Source organism: Cyanistes caeruleus, chromosome 1, assembly GCF_971803275.1.
Source record: "Cyanistes caeruleus chromosome 1, bCyaCae1.hap1.1, whole genome shotgun sequence".
Taxonomy (NCBI): domain Eukaryota; kingdom Metazoa; phylum Chordata; class Aves; order Passeriformes; family Paridae; genus Cyanistes; species Cyanistes caeruleus.
The window spans coordinates 73134533-73159301 of NC_141701.1; the positions used below are offsets into that span (position 1 = coordinate 73134533).

At 38.3% G+C, this 24769-nt stretch overlaps 1 protein-coding gene across 21 annotated transcripts in view; it reads right to left on the reverse strand.

The window, feature by feature from the left end:
- CTNND2 (catenin delta 2) overlaps positions 1-24769 on the reverse strand; it is a 693808-nt gene that overhangs the window by 27669 nt on the left and 641370 nt on the right. For 11 of the 21 annotated variants that reach the window (XM_086897796.1, XM_086897780.1, XM_086897727.1 and 8 more), the window contains 3 exons: positions 5762-5851; positions 4967-5177; positions 1632-1716 (listed from right to left, as the gene is read on the reverse strand). In XM_086897796.1, the coding sequence (XP_086753922.1) occupies positions 1632-1716; positions 4967-5177; positions 5762-5851 (386 nt within the window). The remainder of the gene's footprint in view (positions 1-1631; positions 1717-4966; positions 5178-5761; positions 5852-24769) is intronic. The other 10 variants (XR_015289263.1, XM_086897815.1, XM_086897737.1 and 7 more) reach the window with 1 other exon arrangement.

The window sequence follows — 24769 nt, forward strand, 5'->3', positions numbered from 1 at the left end:
AATTCTCTTCCTGATAATATAGATGATCTGTCTGCTATGAGTGTCCTGGAAGCTACCTCTAAAGCTAGCCTGTCCTATTTTCCATATCACAAGTATGTATTTGTGGCCATGGAAAATTTGCTCTTGTAAGCATGCAAGGTCACTTAGTATCTAAACATGCTTAGTAAGTCCACCACCAGCAGTCACACCAACAGCCAACAGTGTCCCTTAGGTAGCATTAAACTCAGCAGCCACACAGCACAAACATTATTACCTCCTGCATGGAGCAACCCCAGAAACTGTTTTTCCATCACAGTATATATATATATATATATACAGACAGAAGGTTGAACATGAGCCAGATATTGTAAGAATCTCTAAGAGATTATGATGCAGGACAGTTCAGCCTCTACAGTGCAGCCATCCACATGCACAGAAGTCAGGGTTTCCACACTTCCATTGTGTTACTGCCTTGGATCAAGAGAAGCCTACTCTAACTCATGTTTGGTCCCACCTCTTAATGGGACAGTCGAGGATTAGCTTGTTAGTTGGAATGTCCTCACACATGATATCCCTAGGGCTGCCAAGGATGACTGAAAATACTGGAAGTGAACAATGGGAGAGACTCAATAATCATCTTCCTCACTCCTCAGATTTGACACAAGCAGGGCTGAGGCATGCAAAGGAAAAGCATTTCACACAGAAGGTCATCAGCTGTCAGCTAGAGATTTGGTGCATACATTTCATGTAACTAAGCTATTTTCTTGTGCAGACCACACCACTGTAAACTTTCCCTACCTCACCATCCTTATGCTTCAACCTTACCTAGGGCCTGAACTGAAGAAGCCACATGAAGTCTTAGTTCTCTCTGATGAGATTCCAAATACAAAGCAAGAAGACACTGAAGAACTAAATCTGCAGGCTGATAGTCACATGGAATGTAATTCAGTTTGGAAATATTCAGCAAGAATTACTGTAAATGTTTTAATTTACTAAACAGACTTATGTTTAAAAAGCTATATAGAATGTTTTTTCACATTATAGCGTTACATTACTCTACTGCAATTTATTTTCAAGAGGTTAGCAGGCCTATGGGAATGGCATGGCACTATGGACTCAACAAACTCTCTGAAAACCAAATATATGATGGCACTGTCTGCTGGCTGGTTAGAAACAAAGCTAACAGGTTTCATCCCAGCTCCATATGTAGCTGGTCCCTAAGCACCAATCCTTCAGATACTCTTGTTTACAATCTCATGAGGAAATTTGGGAGCTGAAGGGCTGGAAATCTGGTAATCTCAGAAAAAGGTGAGGAGGTGTAAGAAGGACCATTTCAGTAGAAGAGCTTACATACATTTGTTCTATGAACAGAGGATTTCAGTCTCCAGGGCTGTCAGATCCAGCACCTTTTGTACTAATTTATTTTAAAATCAAATTCACACCCCCTTTTCATCACCACACATATTTTCAAAGGACATTTTAATGTTAAAGGTAGACATTAAGGAAAAAATAAGAACTCCAAGTATCTGAAACTTTAAACTCCAACTGAATTTCCAGTCACATAAACAAATATTTTGGTCTGAAGTCTCTCAGCCCCCAAATTTGAATAACAGTATGAAAGATGACAAATCTAGAAAAAACCCAAGCCTTACCTTCTTGTAGAGACTTCTCAGGTCTCTGTACTGCCACATACTATTGAGGACCTGAGATGCTGCTTTCACCACTTTAGGCGAATGCCTGTTACACACATACATTAAAAAGGGAGAGAGAGAAAAAAAGTGAGAAAGAGACTGTTAAGTAAAGGACACCATTCATACCAATTTTCAAATGCTTTGCTAAAGATTTAAACCACAAATAAAGTGTGTTTCAAGTAAACCATAAAATCTTTGCTTGGCATCTTGGAGATCAATGTGTTTTTAAGCAGGGGCAATATATCTTATTTCTACAGTACTAATCAATCAGTGAGGGGAAAAACTTGTGCATCTCCATATACACAGGGATTTCTGCTGAGCACACAGTATGAAGAATAGGAGGTAGCAATTGGCAAAATTGTTGAGGACCTGGCTGGCATTATATACATCTAAGATATGCTACAACTTTTGGCATAAAGGACAAGGAATCAGAGCAGAATTCTTTCTCTGCAAGTTGCTGAACTCCAGCTCAGGACAGTGTGCTCAACTCATTAAGCTCCCCTCAGCAGTGGCCAAAAGAAACTCTAGATGAGTGATGAGCACTGGTTTTGAAATGTAGAGCCAAGATGCAGAATTACAACTGATTACAAAAAGTTATGATAAATTTAATTAGGAATCCAAATGTGGACTAGGATTTTGCTCACACCATTTTCCTTTAATGACAACAATAAAATATTGTGTTGAAAAACATGTAATTTCACATAGTCTTTCTCTTCAGACAAGTTTTGAAATAAAGTCTAAGCTATTGTTACAATCAGTTGGTGTCATATATTCCTGCTAGAATAGGTAATTTAAAAAATCTACATCAGAGAGTACTCATCTCAGTGAGGAAGGGTCAAATAGAAAATGACCAGGAAGATAACACAGCCCATTAAGGACACATACACTGTGCAGGATCAAAAATACATATAAAGCAGTAGAATGCTAGAAAACCTTGCAAAGGCCAAAGTTCAGAGTGAAGGGCAGTCACTGAGGTGATTTATGTTTTGCTCAGAAGAGGCATGTGCTTTGAAACATCAAAGAGAAACCAGAAAACCAGCATCTACTTAAGTTACTGCTTTGGGCAGGGGCCAGGCTTTGTTCCATTCTGTGACTTCTGAGAAGGATCACTGGTTGGCTGACATGCAAACCGGTAAAGCGTTGTTATGACACAACTGATTCATTAATACAACATTTACCTAGTAATTTATTTGGTGCTTTTTTTCCACTTCGATTCCATTTCTCATCCAGAGTACAGCAGTAGGTGGGTAATTGGTGAGTAAACAGGATTTTGATAAGCTCTTTCAAGCATGATTGTTTTTATTACGCTTCCAGCTGTACTGGCTAATGGGGTGCTGGTAAGCATGGAGTAACCAGGAAAATAAATGTGCCAACTACTCCATGAGTACTTAGGAGAGGCAGGAGCTATGTGAAGCTGATATGGGCCTAGCCAATATAAATAACCTTATGGACACCAGTTCTCTCTTACAGGGAGACCATTCAAGCCCTGGGCATATTCCAAAGACTATCAGGGCCAGCCCCACACTAGTAGCACTGATACATACCAGGATGCATGGCCAGTTCAGTATCCTGAACATTCAGTAGCAGTTGCTTCATACTGGACAAAATGATTTCATACAGAAGTGATTTACTGAATTAAAGTGAGCATATCAGAATTTTCTATCAGTTCAACAACCAGCAATTTTGGTTTTCTAACAATGAATTACCTGTAAGAAACCAAACCAAACTAACAGCACAGTTTCTGAAAGCTGAAAAATGGAACTTTTACTTAATATGGGCATTTGCAGCACTGTGTGTTAGCAGGTTTTCTTGTTCTAGAACTACATAACCTGCAAAAATAATAACATGGGACTGCAGGTCAAAGTACTTGAGAGGAGGGATACGTATCACGACTTGGAAGGGCATGTTGGAATTACTCTGCTCTACATTAATTAGAAATAGATGTCTTTCACAGTTATGTGGGATATTCAGACAGGGAATAATACCCTTGGATCCTCCTAAAACTGCCCATGATACTTCAAAAATTCCAGACTCAACAGGTATTAATATTCTTTGCCAGATAATGAACAGGTAGATTAATGCATTATTCTGAGGAAACACACATTCAGCTTAAGAGAAATGGATAGGAACCTGCTTACAATGTCAGTACATTTGATTTTAAAAATACAAATAAAAAATTTAGGTAGGTTTAATAATAACAAAATGCAAATATAAATAAATTGGCAGTGTATGGGGAGGTCCCACAACTGGAATCACATACTTGGTAACACTACTTTTTACCCTTTGCAATTTGAATGCAAAAATGTTTCAATAATGAATCTGGTATGAAAGGAAAGGGGTGACAATAGAGAAAAAGAAATGTCATTAAATTATATTGGCAATGCTCTGATCACATAGGTGAGCATAAGTTCTCATACCAAATGTAGGGTGCATAAATCTTTCCTTCAGGTTGTGGCCTGGCTTTGTGGGGCTCTTTAAGAGATCTGATGCTGCAGTAGGCTGTGTGGTGACAGCTCCGAGTTGGTGGACTGATGGGTTTTGTACACTAGAGTGAAGGCTATTTGTTTTCAAACTGCCATAGTCCCATTGCACTATACTTCATCAGGTTGACAAATATGAGAACCAGGCTATCTGTTTTAGGCAAAAGAAGGATAAAGCGTGAACTCCTCATGAAGAGTGTGTACATAGTCAAACAGACAAGATGAAACCATAGCTGTTCTGAAAATGTCACAATGTTGTGTGCAAGACATTGTCTGCCTCACAAAGCAGCCCAACGGCTCTCTCAGAAGCAACGAGTCAGAAAAATCCACAGATCTATCACCAAGCTGGTTGCAGGGAAAAGGGTGCTGTGAAGAGGGACAGTGATTTTACATTCTTCACTCCTAGATCAAGAAGAGTTGTGCCAGAACTGTGGTGAGGTCCTTCCTTTCCAAGGGCCCTCCACCTGCCTGTCAAATCTTGTGCAGGGTGCAATCCAACTACTCTGATCACTAACATTTATCAGGATCTTCTGCAATTGCTTAGAGGTAGGGGTTACTGTAGATAATTACTCTTCCTTAAAATGCACATGGAATGCACTCCCTGCATTACTGATGGCACATCAAAAATAAACCAAAACAGAGGGAGGCTTTTGGTATTGGCATTGTCTGTTTCTTGTCACCCTTCACACCGGGCATGTGATTTCTGAGCAAACTAAAGGATTCAACTCGCAATTGCACAGAGAAGGCAAACACATTCAAGACTAGTAATAACTACTGGAGAAGTTAAAAAGATGCAAGGTGATTTGCAAAACATACTTGTCTCCTTTACTCTTAGATATGCCAACCAGTTTCTCAATGCCGCCTGCGTCTCGTAAGGCCTTGGCATTCTCCATATTTTTAGTGATGACTTCATGCAGAGTGCAGCAAATGGCAGTAACGGTGTCATCAGACATGGCCTTGCTTGCTGAGCTGTTGCTGTTGTTAGCGCCTGGCAGTCGGTGGACCAGATCCCTCATGGCATACTTGCCTTTGTTGAAAGAAAATGAAGGGAGAATTCAGAAGATACAGCAATAAAGGATGACGGAGAAGTACAGGGAAAACACGCAAGACTAATAGCACCATTTGCATCATTGCATGTAATCTAATTGGATACTGACAATATTTTGGAGCAAGCCATATTTATATTATTGCAAGTTCAAGCATTTCGCACATTATGGACTCTGTTAATACTTCTATACTGCATCAGTCAGAGACTTCCAATATGGCTACATCACACCCATAAGAGAATGGAACTGTGATGGTAAAGCCCAAGTATATGCATAAAGATAACCTGAATACCATGATTCACAGAACTTGGCAAGTCCTCATCTCCCACCAAACAACTCGCAGCTTTACCGTAAATTTAATGTGCATCAGCTGTTAAAACCACAACAGTGAATGCAAATCCCATGATGTTGGTATTTGTGAACAAGTCTTCTCTGAAGACTTATTCACTGTACAAGGTTAATTCTATTCTACATGCAGCAATTTAACTGGGTTTGTTAGTGTTTCTTAGACTGTATTGTGATGCCATCTTTTTCACACATCCTTAGTTGTATCCATGATACTGACCAGAAAAGGAGCCTTTCTGACATCCATTCCAGTCTGGCATTTTGCAAGGATTTACTGAATAAAACACTAACCTCCAGAACCTAAAATCTCCTAAAATGAAAGGAATTTTTAAAATGGTCACATCAAACATTTAAAGAAAAAGAAATTCTGTCAGTAATATTTGGGCTTGATGATCTTTTTTAACCTAAATGATTCTAAGATTATTATAATATTTTTCATGCTTAAAGAAAGATTTCTTTTTCAAGATTGCACCTAAAAATCATGTACTGCTTGTGAAAATAATAAAAAGCAGCTTCTGAGAGTATATATCTATATATCTATATTGATAGATGATAGATAGATAGATAGATAGATAGATAGATAGATAGATAGATAGATAGGACAGGATTAGCACCAGCACAGATACACAAGAAACCTCACATCAGTTCTAGAGAATTGCTATTATGGTGAATGGCTGCTAAATCCTTCAATGTGATGAAGAGAAGATCAGAGAAGGCGAAGGCCTGATGAAGTTATTACTGAGGTCAGTGAAACAACTGAATCACCTTCAGTGCAGCTGTGCTAGGAATTTACATACAGCAATCACCATGAGTGTATCATGCAGGATGAAAAGGACAGGAAAATTGTGAAATATTAACATAATTAATAATCTATATCACATTTTTGGAATGACCAGGTATGATTATTGCATATAATATGGTAATTTAATCAGATTTTTTGGATAACTTGAAAATGTTCTGATCAATTAGTGTTTATGCATACTTATTAAAAATCTTATTTCTGAATTCATAAATTCAGTTGATTGTATCCATATTTGAAAGTAGAGACAAGAGGAAAATCACATCTATTATTTTCATTTCTCACAATTTTGCCTAATGTGGTAGAACTACAGTCAGTCATTTGAACAGAATATTCATAATACAGAAAAAAACTTAAATCTCTGCACTGACCTGTTAAAGATTATCAAATAGATTTTGAGGTAATGTAAGGTGTTAGAAAATACTCACTCTATATTATGTAAAAACATTCCTGATTACAAAAAGCATTAGACTTCCAACAAAATGTGTACAGTAGGATTTGAATCTTAACAGTGTGCTGCAATACAAATCCTGTCCTCAAACATTTTTATTTCTTTTAACTTAATATTTAATTTACTTGCACTGTTACAATTTTAAGCAATATTATTAATATCAGATATAGTACAGTTGTTAGCACCTCTTTCAGAAATTATTTGTTTGAGCAAACTGAAAATCTTCTTTCCCCCTACATATTTATGAAACACTGTTGCAGAAAAGTATGAAATGCTATTTTCACCTGCATCTGTGTGTTCTGTGCAATGTGAACACATTAATAGTTGCATATCACTTACAGTGATTACTTCAGTTTGCAACACATATCAAATTAAGCTGGTGTTTCAAAAAATAAACTATGATTTTATGTAGCTTTTACTCTTCCAGCACAGTGTCTGCCACTGGTCGGGAGTAAGTACAAGTAGATAAATCAGGTCAGTGAGACCTTCTGCTTTACTCTGTGCACACATCCAGAACAGACCAATATTCCTTTTCATTTTGGACCTCACTGAAACTGCAACAGAACATCTCAGCACCTTGGTCCTCTGGTGGAATTGGTTCATGATGATAATTTCATTAGCAGCCAAATACTGTGTCCCAGAGCACTGGGTGTAAAGAAATCTGGATGGCTGCCCCAGGCAGACTTATTTCCTGGAACTGGTCTAGTATTCCAGGCAGTAGTATTCACACCAGTACACATGTCTAGACACACAAGATGCTTCCTACAATAAATAAAGGCTTTGGAGCTATCAGGGAAAGTTCAGTTGGAAAACTAAAACTGATGCAATCAAGCAGGGTATAAGCATTCTGGACCTTCCAATGCTCAGCAGTTCTAACATTTCTGCTGTGCATACCCTTTAGTTAGGCGTGAATATCAAGTCAGTATTAGATACTTCAAAACAATAAAACAGGCTTTTTAATATATAAAGTGTAAAAGTGGGATAGTACAGCATTCCTTATTCTGAGCAGTTTTAAGTCCAGCCCAATATTATCATTCAATTCTTCATCAGATGCATATTTAAACTAAAATATATTCTGAGTGGGTTTGGTAGGGTTTTTCAATTGCCTTCCCCTTCTTTCTCCCCCAAGAATTGCATCAAATTTAGCCTCTGGATAGCAAGTGCAAGAAGACTCACATGTTGTAGATCTAGAATCTAGTCACTTTATTTCATCTGTGGCAGCTGTGAAAGCTGGTGTCCAGTTTGGAGACCCCCCCTACCAGAACCTGTAATGTCAATGCCAGGCCTCTCTGCCAGGAGCTGCCTGTTGGGGAGACAGGTTTCCCTCTCCCTGCCCTATCCCCAGGAGGCAGCAAAGGACAGATCTGCCACTTCCAACAAAGCTGCCCATGTAGATAAAGCGACTGACTGTAATCTGACAGGCGTCATGGTCAAGGATATCAGAATGTCCTTCCACAGGTTCACCAAACACAAGTGGCACACCAGCTGGAAGAATAAGGGAGTGGCTGGGCTACAGAGTTGATCCAAACCACTGTTTATGCGGGTCTTAAAACCTATTAACAAGTGTAACTTTGCACATTTTCTATAGTTTGAGTACTTCAAACACTGTGCTAGCTATGTGAAAATATATTAAAAAAGCAGGAAATTTGCTTTAATATAGAATTAAGTCATGGAAGTTGAAAGTCAAGGACAATTCTGTATACTGCAAGAAGTTTTTCTAAAACTATACATATAGTTAATTAATAAATCATTGTAATACAGTGATTCACAGAAAAAAACATCATCAGTTATTGGTTACCTTCTCTTACTGCTTTACTACAGACATGAAGAAGAGTCATGTTTTTTACATGAGCTACAAAAGAAACCTTGCTACACAGTGGTGTGAATGTCAAGTCCTACCATGGGTACTGTTGCATCAGCACAACACAACTTTGATCCTTGACACCTGCACTGGTGTATGTTACATTCTGCAGAGCATTTGCACTTAGAAGTATGTCTTTCCCCGTTAAGAGCCTCTTCTGAAAGCAGACTGAAATGTGTAATGGAAACCATTGTTGGAATGTCAGCAAAATGTTATCTAGCACTACTTTTATCTAGCACTACTAGGAGAGCTGGTAAATTCAGCTTGCAACACAAGAAGCCTCTCTGAATGGAAGAAGTGAGAACTGATGAGGATGCTGTGAAGAGAGGTGGATGTGTGTGATGATTATATTAAAAACAAATAGCCTTGTTAATTTTCATTAGGGTCTATGCAGAGCTACTTTAATCTAAAAACAAAATGTTTTTTTATTTTTATTTGTTGTATTTGAACAACACATTGTAAAACTGATTTGAAACTTTTAAAGAGGATTTACATAATATGATTAAACATAGCCAACAGCTTGACAAGGAAAAAAGAAAACATATTTATTTGTTCAATTTCACTCTTAAAGGAAGGAAGAAAGACATAAAATAGACATAACAGGAAAGGGGTTATCTTGTGGGTGCTTGGAAGATATATTATTTTTCTGATACTATACATTTAAGTTATTTTTCTAAGACTTCCATCATTTTCATATTAAGAAGGTGATTCATCTAACAACATGCACTAAGTCTTTGACTGTAAGGTGACTGCATCTGCTTATTATTTCAACAATGAAGATTTAATGTCTTTTCCTTTGCATGATAAAAGTCTCAGCACATTAACACCTGCCTCCATTACTTAAATCGGGAAACTTTTCATGTCAGAGGATCAAATAACTGTTCTAAGAGAGATTCTGCTTTCAGAGCCAAACAGCAGAGCAAACTGCTCTTCTGGTAGATTAAACCAGAGCAAAATCATCAGAGATAAGATTCTACTTCTGGAAATATTTCCTTACTATTGCCTTGAGACAAATTTGCTGCTGTTGTAACATCAGTGAATCCACTTCCATTTTCACTCATCTCTGAAAAATGCCTTTGACACACTGGCAAATTTATTAAGTAGATGTGACATAGCTCCTAGTTTGAGACTACAAGATTAGGAAAATTGACCTATTAAAGAAACAAGAAACCCCAAACAGATATTAATTCAAACTAAGACCCCTGTCCTAGAGATAGATCTTCTATAAAAGTAATTGTTCTCCCGCCTCCAAAGATATCCATTAATTCACATCATGCAGCTAGTTAATATAAAAACAGCAAAATACCACCATACTTTGTTGTAAAGGCACAGATATCCTATTCCATAACTACTGGTGCCTGTTTGTCTGAATATATGTGAATTTTCTTCTCTTTGTGCTAACACGTGTGCTCCACTTGTGCTACTATGCAGTTTTGGGCACGTTCACCACCCCTGTGTTTTTAATACTACTCAACTTCAGTATTTCATAGACTTATGGAAAGAACATGACTGGGAGAGCTTTTATTATTACTTTCAATCATTACTTAATAAATGTGCCAAAATTGTCTACTTAATTTGTATGGAACTGATTTTGGTCATAAGTCAGGGTATTCAACTGGTAGTCTAATAAATTAGAGTGCATTCATCACATGACAGCATGTGACAGAAACACAGCTACTATATCTGATGGCTCATTCCTGTAGTATGCTTTTACTGTCAGATACCACTGTTCTAAGCTGTAATATATTACCACTAGTGGCACTTGTGTAGCACCTGGAACTGCCCTCAGAGTCCATCTGTCGCTGTTCCAGAGGAGCCCTGTGCCTACTCTGAACACTGGAAATTTTCTAGTACATACTGAGGTGCAAGAGCCAACAAAAAAAAGAATGATTATGCTTATTACAATATGTAGCAGACTCTGGACTTGGACTGCCTAGACAATCCAAATTATAGTGTAGGCATCAGAGCAGCAGTCAACCTCACGTCATTTCAGAGGGTAAAGGTGTGTTAGTTTGCCTGAGGAGATTTTCTTTCATCAGTGAGAGACTCAAGGGGGAAACCTACCCTGAATTTTAAAGGCAAAATAGGCTAAGAGATAAGAAATGCTGTCATACTGGATCTTAGAGCCAAATGCGTGTGTTTTTTTGTGGGGCAGAGTAGGAAGCAAGGTCAAGAAGATGAAGCAGGGTATTGCTAGAGCTGCTGGGCCAGGAGTAAAGGCAGCAGATGGAAGGAGACAAAAACCTGTATATTTGAAAGCAAAAAAGGCTGCAGTACTAAGGTTGAGAGACACTTGATCCACTAAGTAAATGATTACTTCTCAGACTTTGGGGAGCAGCAGGAAAGGTGAGTGAAGAGTAAGAAAAAACTCTACCTTATGTGGCAATGCTGATTCATAAAATAGGATCCCTTTTAAAAGAAGGTTTATGAAAGAAGGCAGATCAGCACAACCTGAAATAAGGGTCATCAGCCAGCGCAAAGTTTAATGCCCTCTTGCTCACCACTAAATGTCATGACTGCCTCCAGAGAGGCATTCCACTGCAACCAGTGATCCAAGTGACTTTGCTCTCCATCCAATCCTGTAAGATACAGTCTTTAGGAGTGCTGACTGTAGGGTACATTGCACGCAAAGGACTACAAGTCCCACAGTTTGCATACAGCAAACTCTTCCCTCTCTCTGGGGCCCCTCATTTGACATGACTTCAGCTGTGGACAGAGCAGGTTTACCATACTCCAAGGCAGCGCCAAACCCTCATGGCCTGGTCTGTGCTGGCTCATGGTCTGTGATACTGCTCATCAAAATACAGCTGCTTCTTATTCCTAAAACCACTGTACATGAATTGTTACTAGAAGAAGAAAGTGGGAAAACCCTGGAGCAGTAGGACTGAAAAGCATGCCCCAAACAGCATGAGCCCCACCATCTCTAGCAAGTGTCAGAGAACAGGCGATTCTGGATCACTTTGGGATGGAAGTGTAAAAAAAATTATCAAACCATTTTCAGGTAAATAGGAGGAAATTTATGTGTCCAAACATATGGGGACAATGTGGTTTCAAATTTCCTTGGATACTTGAGATTCTTGCACAGTTAGTAGACCTATGGAAGACACACAGGCTTCTGCAAAAGCAGATGTAAACAAAATTGGATACCCTTTGTTCCTTTCTGTTTAATGCTTATCTCTAGGCACCTAGATATCATTCTTGATGTTTGGCCAAAAATGTTGGTTAGGTACTCAGGTCCTTCTTATGTTAGTGACATACATAAACATTTGTAATCTCTGGCACTTCAAAATAAATATGCATTGCACTACATAATGGTAACTGATTATAGTACTGCAATTATCCCTATCAAAAAAACCTATCATCTCAGCTCAATCATTTATAAAGAAAAAAGTGATGAGTTAACTTAAACTGGTTTTAGTAAGCAGCTCAAACCTCATGGGCTGGAAGCCACTGTTTTAGCTGCTTCCCATTAAGCATAACTTGCCAATTAAGTTTGGATAATGAGTACTTTGAGCTAGAGAACAATACCAGATACCATTTTCTTGCAGATTTTTTTTTTTTAAATTTAAATTGTAAGACTCTGTAGAGATAAATTTTCACAATAAAGAAAGAATAAATCCATTACATGCATAAATGCTCCTGTGCCCCCAAGGATCCAGGTGCACTTTGTCCATAGCTGCTGAGAGTGAACAAAGAATCAGGTATCTGATTCCCTCTTCAGATAAATGATACACACTTTCAGTTTTCTACCATCTCTGATGACAGACAGCAAGATTTCAAGATATAAGGTTGGTATTTGGTATGGACCAAGTCAAAGGGGAACAGTATCTTCCCTGATGCATTTATATATGATGTGTCAGTCATTTTTTTTCTTTTTAAATAATCTTTTTTATCAAGAATAAATTCAGCCATTATCAGTGTCATATAAAGCCCTACAAGGAGCAGAAATAGTTACATTTTACAGTTTTAAGGAACAAACCCTCAAACTACTACAGAATGATGAAAGCATGTAGAACACCAATAACCATGTGGCAATGTCAGTTGAGATTTGCTTGTAAAAGAATCAAATACCGGAAACGGTAACCAATATAGAAGCTTTTATCTTTTGAAAAAATATTTAAGATATTTGTTCTATATTTTGCAAAAGAAAGGTATGAGGAGAACAAGGAATGACAAATGGCACATCCATAACAAGGATGAAAGAGCAGCATGTATAGAAACTGTTAGCATTGGACACAGACAAAAGAGAAGCATTTTGGTATTGAACCTGAACATGCCATGGGATATCACAACTGGGTGCAATGCGATCACTGTTTTTCAGTGATGTGCTTTCTCAGATCCTTCATAGATTTTCTTTCCTGTAACAGCATTTTAACCCAGTTACTCTCCTCCTTCAGCCTCTCTCCTTCCAGAAACATAACGTTTCCATTTCATATGTTTCCTGTCTCCCTCTGGCTGATTACTTTTCTCGTGTTCAACTCATCTTCTCAGGGCTATACCCTCTCCCCTCTACTACACAACTAATTTTTTTTCTTCCTTGAGCTGCATCCCCTCAAACCTTTGGGTCTTAACTATGAAGTTTTTGTTGTCTTTTGCCACGTCTTGTAAATCTCTGCATCTGCCTTATTTGCTAAGCTTTTCCAATCTCTCCTTATTTTGGTTTAAATACCTACACTTTGATGGTCAGCTAGATCCTGCTTTTGTCACAACTCTGTACTCCTGACCCTACCTGCCACAGACTCACTCTTTTTAATGTTCTGAATGAAAGGACATTTTAGCTAGTCTGCAAGCATAGATATTAGACTGTGTTTAAAAACTATTGCTCTTGTACAACTCTTGTTGCCTCTCCTGTATATCTCAAATACACAGACAGCTAACTAACCTTCTGTTACATCTAATACTGATTTTACTCATCTCTCAATGGAACTCCTTTACATTCTGCTTGTCTCTCACACAGTGAGACTACAGATATTCAGACTTTATACACGCAGTTATTGTAAAAACTACAGATTGAAGAACTTCCAGGGCTCTTTGGCTGACCATAACCTATTAATTCATGTTCTAACATGTGCTTTAAAGGCTAGATGCATGTCTGCACTTTGCATGAAGAAGCACTTCAGCTGGCTCTGTCGGAGGTAATGCCAAAAGTAGAGCACTGTATTGAGACCCTGCTGAACATCACTGCGTCTTTCATCTTTGCTGCTGTCCTTTCGGCAATTTTCATGGGATGCATGCTGCCTGCTATGTGGATTTCTGGAGAAACCAAGTGTCCTTCAGCGGTGTATATGTTTGCAGCAAAACAGTCAGAAGACTAATACTGAAATGGATTTATGAGTACCATGGCCAAATGGATTTTCTGTTTTGTAACACCTCTCACCCAGCACAGTGAATGGCTCCTGTTTTGAATGCTCATCCACGTATTAGTTAAGCAATCCTCCCTCTCTCATGCTGGAGAAGTGAAGCAACCATCAAATGCAGGCATCCCAACTCAAGAGTGTGCTCTCTGACTTGCAACCTGGTTTATGAAGATGAATTTGGGAAGAGGTGCAAGCATTAATTTGTTGACTGTCTCACCCATGCTGGGACTATAAAAATGAGTCAGTTCCAGTTCAGCTTGACCTGCCTAATTATCTGCTGACCTGATATGCCAAACAACTGCTGGGTCCACAGAAAGAGAAAAATCTCTACTAATAAGATTGTATTTGTTACCCCCAGCAGTGAAGAAAGCAGCATTTTTTAAGGCAAACAATCAGAGGTATTCCTACTCTTCTGCTGTTTCTGCGCTCTTGGCCAGAAAAAAGGATTTGGGTGGTAGCTTTGGCTGTCTCCCTTGCAGTGTTAGCTCTGGAGGGCTGTCTGAGAACAAAAATAACAACCTCAGACTCCACTGTTGTTGCATCCAAGGAATTTATTCTTGCATGTTTGGATTTTATATCCAGAATGGATGGAGTCCATTATTAGTATGCAATAACTAATTTCTTTCTTTCCAATTAATTTTGATTGCATTTCCTGCCAGGTATGCAAACTAGAAAACGCATGGAAAGGAGTTATTAGCCTATCTATTGATTCAGGTAGTGCAAATATATCCAATTAACCAGCTCCTTTACACACTAACAGATTTATTTCTTGTTTAGACTGCACTGTCGTCTTTCCTTTCATTTTTCCACTACCCCACGGTAAAAAAGATTGTGCAAGGGAAGTGATTCCTTAGTTTAATTGCTGCAGGCTAAGTTTTCTGTTTACTGGAGCTGGTTTTAGTCCCTTGCTATGCTCTTCCCTGCTCCCTGCAGAGAACAGAGCTTTTGGAAGGCTGAATTTTTAACAAAATATAGTTGTTTAATTAACGCTATGATTAATCAGTGATGCTAAAATGTTTTGAAGAGGAAAAGTGCTAAGTGAGTGTTGAGTGGAATTTTTGTTTTATCTGCACTATTTTGTGAGATACGATAATATTTTGTTAATAGTTTGATTCAAGGGACTTCAAATTAGGGCAAAATGAAGAAATAAAAAAATAATCTATTTTTGGAAAAGTAAATTTAGGCTTCCAGATCTATAGCCTGATCCAACACCTGTTGAAATTAATGAGCCTGTCTACTGTGTTGTCGCCGCTGAAGATGAATAGATCACACAGACACAGGTCGAGGTGTGGTGAAAAGAAGAGAGAGTTTATTTTTCTTCCCAGGATTTATAGGTTTCTGACCACGGCCAGGGATTGGATGGTCAGGATAACACTTTCTCACTGCACTGGCCATGAGAGATGCCCATCACAAGATGTGTAACAGAAAGAATGTACAGATATCTATGTTTACAGTTACTGTCCTGGGAAAGTCTTTAGAAAACCATGTCAGCAAGCTCAGAAGCTGAATTCTCAGGGTGACACCGTGTCAAACATTAAAAGGTATGAAATCAGATGCATAAAAAAGTAGCTTTTCTTTTCTTTTCCACTTTGGTTTTTATTTTGTGTCCAAAACAGAACAAAATTCTGACAGGGGTAGTCAGAGGAAATTGCAACTAGACATTATCCTGTTTTAAATGTCCATGAAGGAACTGGAAATTATTTGCTACTCTTTTCTGCTTCTTGTGTCATAATATTGCCTGAAACTCAAGAAGAAATTTGTCCTCATAGTACGGTCTGAAAGACTGTTTTTGCACACTTTTATATACAACACCATGGTGAAAACATGAGATTATTTTATTTCATATTAAGAGAAATAAAAGGGATCCTCATGATCTACTCTGTTATTAAAGGTTAAATAAAATGCATAGATGTAAATGTATTAGCTTGAAAAATAAAAATCTTGGTTAAGTGGTAGTGTCTTTTGAAAACAACTGTTCCAACAGACATCAAAACCACTTCAAGTCATACTGCAGTGTTCATCTGTTCCGTAATTACTTTAGTGTTTAAATATTTCTTAAGTCATCACCATGAAAACTCTACATGGAATAGTTATGGTAATTAATATGTGAATGATGGCATAACAATACTGAGGATATGTATCAACATTTCACATTGCTTTATTGTGCACCATGAAATAAAATAATTTATATTTTAGTTACGAAATGCTGGTTTAGTTTCTCAGGCTCAGTAAAATCATACACTAACTTTACAGATTTTAGTGGTTGGGAGAAGGATGTTAGCGAAAAGAACAAGCAAAAGAACAGCATCTGAAAAAGTGAGGGGTGTTTAAAAATGTTTTTTAAAAAAAATTAAAGACAATCAATGAATGGGTAAGAATATAAGACAATATTTAATTTCTTTCCCTGAAATCTGCAATTGTTAGCAAATATCTCATGAAAACAGTGGTCATCTATTGAACTACTAATGTATAAATAAACCAGACCATCCAAAGTCCTGCTGCAGTAATGAAGATGTAAGTACATTTATTAGAAACAGGGGCTCTCCCATTAGTTATGTGGAAAGTGGACATGTAGTTGGTTTTACAGGTATTTTTTACTGGTCAATTAACTTTACAAATATTACTAATGTTCTGATTCAGTTAAATTCCTGTTCTGTACAGTATTTTGTCTTAGCAACACAGCCACTGGAAAAGAGCAAATTGTATTGTAGTTCTATATTTTAAATTACCTAAAGCTACTACAATATAAGACCTGAACACAGTGAATATGTGAGCAAAGATATGACACAGAGTGAAAATAGGTTCTATGTTCTCATAGGAAGGCCAAAATGCATCTAATAACCTTTTAACAAATGAGTAGTATATTTTTATTTTGACTACAACACTACCAGATCTTGCATTTTTCATAAAGAGTTTCTCAGCTCTTCTAAGGCATACAGCTCATTACTAATGTTGAAAGAAATTGTGTCAAATGAATCCTAGTCCAAACTGCTCCATCAGAGTACAGATCTACTGGAGCACAGTTCTGTTTGTGCTTCCTCAAGAGGTGGAAGTCAAACGGTTCATAATGTGACTTGGTTTTGGGTTGTGCTACTGCTGATCCTTTCAAAGTAACCGCTCTAGGTGCCATCTAGTAACTGATCAAGTCTTTTCTCTAGTGGTCGTCAAAGAAACCTTGCCTCCAGATGTTCGTCTGAGGTTGCTCCGTGTCATTAAACTGTTGCTTTTTTTAACCTGTGTCACAGCTGCTCACCTACAACTCTGTAACACATGGCAGGAGGATTCTCAGGACTGTGCACCTACTCAGTTTCCTTTTCTTACCTCCATGGAGATGCAATTGCCCACATGGCAAGAGTCAGAGAGTCTGTATCTTGAACTTGTTATGATGTGCTTCATCTCCTTCTTGGAAAAAAGCTAGACAGAGGAGACACCTGCTTAAGGCAAAGCCCATAACCTCTTAGATCCTTCAAGTTCACTAATTTCTGCAACATTGGCTGACCTCAGTTACTTCCTAAAAGAGGAAGAGAATTAGGCAAATATTGCAAAAGTCTTCTTCCCCCTCCAGATTTATGGAAAAGACATATCTGGCAGAGAGCAGCCGGCTCCCAGGCTCAGAGTGCCTCATTTTAAATGATCAGAATGCTCTGAAAGACTAGGGAGAAGTCAGTGAAAATTTTGTATGTACTCAGCAGCCTTGCTGCTTCCCTGAGACGTGACAGAATATAAACTACACTCTGCATTGCAGGGGAGGGATGGGAGATCAGGCTTGGAGTGCTGGAAAAGATTTGACATAACAGGAACAGAAAATCAAAGCTGAAAAATAAATGCTCTCAGCTAAACTAAATGGTAACAGGTCAGATAAAATGCTGACCGCCTAATCACAGGAGATTCAGAGGATGATATTACCAAAAGTAAAATATTTCTTGATAGATTGCTCCTCTGAAAACTATAAATCTGCAGAATGTAGATTCCCTTTGTGAGAGCAACCTTTGTTGTCAGTGTCACCTTGAAAAACTTTATACACAAAAATATGACATTGCATATTCTCATGCAAATAAAAGCATTTTCCTCTAATTAAAATTAGCACTGATGATTTGCTGAAATAATCCCAAGTTATGAAATACAAATAATGTATAAAACACATCACTTTAAGAGCACCATGAGTAGCACACAATCTAAGAGATCCTTTAACTTTTCTCCTGAGAGGAGTAAGTAATGAGACAATTTATTTTTCTCATACTGCACATTAGATCCACCAAACAGCAGGTGAACTCCAAACACCACCATGGCACATTTTTTTGCTACACAGAGCGTATGCTGCAAAACCTGTAAATTTGGACTAGGAGCATTTTTATCTTTCTTAAGGTTCCAGAGAACTTCTCAGAAGAAAAGGTTACAGCCTATGCCTTGAATAAAATGCAAGAACAGCCAGAAAATAACACGGTCACTCCCTGATTAATTAAATTACTAAACTCCCTATGTCAGAAAGATTAGCCCATTTCTACTTGTATTCCCCAAAGGGGTAAGTGTATAAAACTGAAATGCAAGCACGAATGAATGAGGCTCCTAGCGTAATTATGCTTGATTGTGGATCTTGATACTTCTAGCAAAATTAAATAAAAATTTATGCAAATAATTTCTTATAAATCATAGAACAGTCGAGGTTCTCAGGATTCTCTAGAGATAACCTAGTTTAACCCCTGTGCTCAATGTAGGTTCAGATCAGTGTTCTCTTATATGGAATTTCCTCTATTTCAGTTTGTGCTCATGAACTCTTGTCCTGAAGAAGAGTCTGGCTCTGTCCTCTTTACACCTGTCCATCAGGCATTTAAACAATGCATAAGATCTCACTGAGCCTCCTCTTCTCTAGGTTAAACAGTCCCTGCTCTGTGAGCCTCTCCTCACAGGAGAGATGCTCCAGGCCTGTAATTATTCTTAGGGCCCTTTACTGAACTTTCTCCAGTATGTCTGTGTCTCTCCTGTACTAGTGAGCCCCAGAACTGCTTGATGCTCCATGCATGGCCTCACTGGTGGTGAGTAGAGGGGAATGGTCACCTTCACTGACCTGCTGCTAACACTCCTGACAGCCCAGGAGGCTGTTGGCCCACTTTGCTGCTGGGGCATGCTGCTGACTCCAGGACTTTTTTAGATTTGTCTTGACAGTGAAAGTGATGGCAATGTAGTGGGTACAGCAAATGCAACACCACACTGTTTAAGCCTTTATTCAACTCTGGCCACTAACACAAAGCCCGTGTAACCTGACCCCTAAACCTTACCCCAGCACTCTTCACTAAACCCTAACACCAAGCTCTATTGCAAAGGCCAAAAACCAAACCTGAAACCCTTATCTTATCCCTACCCCACATCCTTGTTCTGATGGCAGCTCTAATCTGCTGCCCCTAACCCTAATCCTAAACCCTCACTGTGACTCACACCTCCAACCTACACCCCCAACTGCTTACCAAAAACTCTCCATGGAACCCCAAACCCTGATCCAAAGCCCATCTGTAACTCTAAAGGCTAATTCCTCTCCCCAAAAGGCAACCTAGCCCTAGTCCTACAAAGATTCCCAAATCCTAAGTCCTCCTTCCTGACTCTGCACATTCTAGCCCCTCTTCTGACCTCAGCTCTCAGGTGCCTGCGCCTGGAAGGTGGGAGATGGGCAGAGGTCCAGGAGAACAGAATGCTCCAGAGCTGCATTGCTGGGGGTCTTCATGCCTCAGCATTTGAATAGCCAGGACCTGGAGGCATACAAAAGGTGTGAGAGAGCTGGGCCAGCAAGGAATGGTTGATTTTGTGGCTCTAAGTAGGCTTTGGGTGTTCGACCATGCTTGTTAAGGCTTTACACTAACTCTTGTGGGAAATGGAAAACCAGAAACTTCCGTAGATGCTGAAGCATTTGATTTGTAGCCTTGGAAAGAGCTTGGGCTAATGTAATGAAAAAGGTACACAGACATTAAGCAGAAAAATTATAAAGTTATGTTCCTATAGCTGTAAGTAAGAATATGCCTTAAGTAAGTAAATAAGAAACTATTGGGTAAGATAGTGAAGGGTTTTGAATTGTAATAGTGGGATTTTATAGAGTAGACTAAGGATTTAGAAGCTATAATAGAGATGTATGTGTGTTCGTGACCTAACAATCTGTTGACTGAAGGACAGATGCAGTGTGACAGAAATTAACAAAAGTTGTCACACTGTATTAGGAACGGCAATAAGCAAGACACTGACTCCCTTAACTTCATTGTCCAAGAGAGCAAAGTTTATTATTCTTAAACTTCTTTGAATCACATGTTCGAGAAGGTCCGAGAGGTAAAACTCTCCTCGGTCATTAAAGCAACACATCACCGTCATTGGTTAAGTGGAACACCGCCCCTCGACTAAACAACACCTGCAGATTGTTGTCCTTCACCAAAGACTGTTTGGATTCTTCCTTATGCTTTCTCAGGCCAGACTGAGAAGCCTGTGTGACTTAGTTTCACACAGGCTCTGTTCCCTGCTTGCTTTTGCATTTAGCATCCACAAAAGGTGATAGGTTATTATGCATAAACAAACTCCATGTCAACTGTCTATTGGACAAAAATGCTATATATTGCTGTGTGAAGAAGAAATTTGTGACTACCGTTGGCTGACTTGTCGCTCCTTCAAACCTCATGCTTTCAGACTGAGATCTTATCTGATATATTTGAGCAATAAATCAGATTAATAGCACCAGTGGTCCCATCCCTCATTATAACAACTGACATCTCTGACCACTAACACTAAGACCCTAAGCTTGAGTCCTAGCTCCTACCTCTCCCCCATCTCCTACCCCAATCCCAAACGCTAATCCTCAACCTCAACAGCACAAACACAACTTCTGAACCTATAACAAAATCCAAGACCAAGTAAGCTGGTATAAGTAGAAAATAAGCTGACACAAATGTTTTTAATTATCAAAAAATAAACCAGTTTTTTGGCATGATCTTGCTCTCATAGAGCTGAGCAGGAGCAATGAGGTAGGGCTTCATTAATCACTGTGTCAAACAAACATTAGTCTTCACTAGGTGAGAAAATTAAAAATTTTACTTCTCTTAGCCCTGCTCCTCCTGCAGCTCAAGCTGTTTCCCAGCTTGATTTAGTGGAAACACCCAATTATAATTACTGCACATGAATCAAATGAGATTCAATGCACTAACAAGTGGCAATGGTCTTCCCTTTAACAATTTTGCTGAATACTCAATTTAAATGGCACCATTAAACTAAATGGGTCTTAAATAACATAATGCTACTCTCAAAAAAATCCACTCAGATAAATGAAACGTTTATGAAAAAACACAAGGGAATGAGAATATTAGTACTGGCATATCAGCTTTTGCGTGAGATACAGTTAACAGCAATATTGTGCAGCCACGCGTTCATTTAAACATGAGCTCCTTATCTAATACAAACAGCAATAAAAAGCACACTTTCAGTCATGTTGTATCAAATTTATAGCAGACAAACTATACTGAAAAGATTCTTTAAAGATCATTAATATAAAGCACTCTCTTACCAATTATGAGATATTCTATTGGGTAGTTCTTAGCTTCCAGATTTATTGACACACATATTCTTATCTTTGAAAATGCCTGAAATATATCCTTAGTACATACTTATTCCAAACATTTAAAGTAAATATACTGAAGAATATCTTGGAACTTGGCACTTTTGAGCTATGAAATCCTCTTCTGAAAGCAAATTAAAGTAGATAAATCTGTAATTTATGTTCAAGTTCTCTTTGTCCTGGAATTATTTCTCCTTTCAGAGTCTGAGTCTGATAATGCTGTCCTTGTAATTCATCAAAGTATTTGACTTTATGTAGATACACATGAAAAAATGATTTTATTAATATCAAGTAAGTTTAAAAATTACACATAGAACCAGAGTAACAGAGGTTGGAAAATACATTGGGAGTTTGTCTAACCTAACCTCCCTGCCCAAAACAAATGCAAAACCAATGCAATGCAAAACCATGAGACAACTTCAGATCAATAGAAAACTGTTTTAAAAATACATGCATTATATAGTTGACATAATACATATATGGCATATATAGTTCCTGTGCTGCTCTCCTGTCAAAAAGATTATTATTCATAATGGAAGAAACATTTAAATATGATTAATGTGTGTCTTCATGTGTACACATCTGTTCAGTCTCTTTTCACAGTACAAAATTTGCAATTTTAACTACATAAAGACCATGATGGACTGCATTCTTTTTGATATGAATATATTCTGGGATATGAAGGCAGCAAGAGAATGCAAGAGGAAAGATTAACTAATACAGAGGAGAAAATATATATTTATTGACAGAACAAGAATGGAAACTAAGATGGAACTGGTGCAAATAGGATGAAAAAATGTTTGGATGGTGCTACTCAGAACAGGTATTAATGGTTCATTATTGAAATATAAGCATTTATCAAAAGAATTCTGTAGAAAATATATTAATTAATTTCTGTAGACAATCTTCTATCCTGGGTCTATATTCATCCTGTGTCACAGTCAGTTGTATGGATGGTGAAAGAGACAAGGACAAAAGCTAAAAAGGATGTTTGAGGATTGGTTTAGATTTCAGTTATCTTGATTTTGGAAGATGGAATTCATTAAAGTCAAATGGATAATAATATTACACAGAAGCAGGAGATTATTATCTGCAGAAATACAGAATGAAGAACAATTTACTGAGTAGAAATTCTGGAGGAAAGTATCAGGAAGCCAGGGAAGATCATAAGATAGGCATGTGTTACAAGATAGGTTGCTGTGACAAAGACAGCTATTCAGGAGTATATTAACAAATATTCCTGTCAGAACAAAAAGATATTATGTTCCTCTGTGCAGAGCTTGTGGAGAAATACCACAGCTAGTCTGAATGGCAGACTTCAGGAAAGATAGGGACCAACAAGAATGAGTCTAAATGAAAACAAAAAGAGTAGCTAGGAAGACAGACCAAACTGACTGCCATCTCAGCTTTAATTATATATTCAGCTACTCCAACTATACCACTACAACCTGCATACAAGGAACAACACTGTGTTCTTTATTGCAATGTACTGCAGTGGTACCATTCTTACTCAGTGTCTTCATGCACAACATACATGGCTACTGGAGACTGCAGTTCACCAAGAGAAGAAAAGCAGAGTACCCGGACATATGGCCCCATTGCATATTTAGGATGAGGTCTTCATATGATCTACTTAAAGAGCTGGAACAAAGAAAATTGCAAGTCAAGTGTCCAAAACGGGAAGAATTGGTTCATATGGTAAATTTTATTATTTCTGAATTTATGCTTGCAAGCTGCTCTTACTGGACTTGAAATAAAGTGGTTCACGTTATATGTGAGGTCCACCTCGGCTTCCCATTTTTTATTCACTGAGCTAACTTCATATTTATAAATGGTTAATTAGGACTGAGAAACAGTTTCCTTCAATAGGAGATCTATTGAGATAGTCTGGATTATTAGGAAGGGACTTGTTCTGACAGGTTTTGGGGTACAGACACAGCTCCACTCATTTCAGGAATGTTAATCCATGAGGCCCTGACATTACTGAGGGGCTAAGAAGTATTTTACTTTTCTCTTTGACCAAAAGTAGAAGTGTTGTCTCTGCAGACTTTGAAACACATTTCTTGCTCTAGTCCATCTAGAATATACCCTGTGGTATAAAAATACTAACTCCAGTTCTTATGGAGCTGAATACAACACCATAGCTGTTAAATACACCTCTTGCTGTGGCTGCAGCAGTGTGTCTCTGGTCTTCCTTCTCATTCTTGAGTGCTGAAGGGCTTATAGGAATGGCTTTAGAAACAGCATTAGTATTATTGGGTTGATACTTAGGATTGCTAAACCTGTTCACTGAAGGTATTGCATCCATTCTACTGTCAAACTTGGGAAGCTGCAATAAGCTGTGGGCTTTTGAAACTGGTTGGTGAGAATTGAGAGATTTTGATGGTGACTGTGATTTATGTTGAACTTCATTTGTCAAGAGATTGTGTTTGGGTTTAGGACTTCCAAACTTGTGCTCCAAGGGCATTGCAGCACTAAGGTAAGGCTTTATTGTAAAGCAGTTATAAGAAGGAGTGAGTGTTTTCTCAATCTGTTAGCTCCTTTAATGGGGCCTTTGTCAGGGAAGCTTTTCTGAGGATAAAAAGTGAACTGCACCATGCCATCTCTTGAGGATCTGAAAATTGCTGGCTTGTTCTGAGGTGGAGGAGGGTCAGGCACAGAGTTAACTTCAGAAAGTGGAGGCTTGTGACATGCTGGAAGAGATAGGACAGGACTACCAATTGAGTTTGTGTATGCTCTATTTTGAAGCAGTAGAAGGTGAAGTTGTAATTGGATGGATTGGCTCATAGTGCTTTTACCAACAGGCCTATCAGCTGATTTGGTATCAGTTGGTTTCCCTATAGAATTTGGTGAATTTCAGCTGACTCTGCAAATGAATTGGTTTAGTGGCCTCAGAATGATGGCTGGCAGGAACTTGCACACAGAGCTTATTTTCAAAACTCTCACAGTTGAAATATGATAGCTGCTTTTGATAATACCCTGCATCTTCTTCAGGATCATAACAACTTGAGACCTTTGCTTGAAGTCTCTGGGGTTCAGGGCCCTGTAAATATATGTCTCAGATAAAGTACTCTTTTAGCTTGTGAATGAGTGCAATACTTGTTGGATAATAACATAATCTTGAAAAACTAATGAATCGCTTAACTTTCCGCTATTTGAAAGAAAGGGAAAAAGAGAT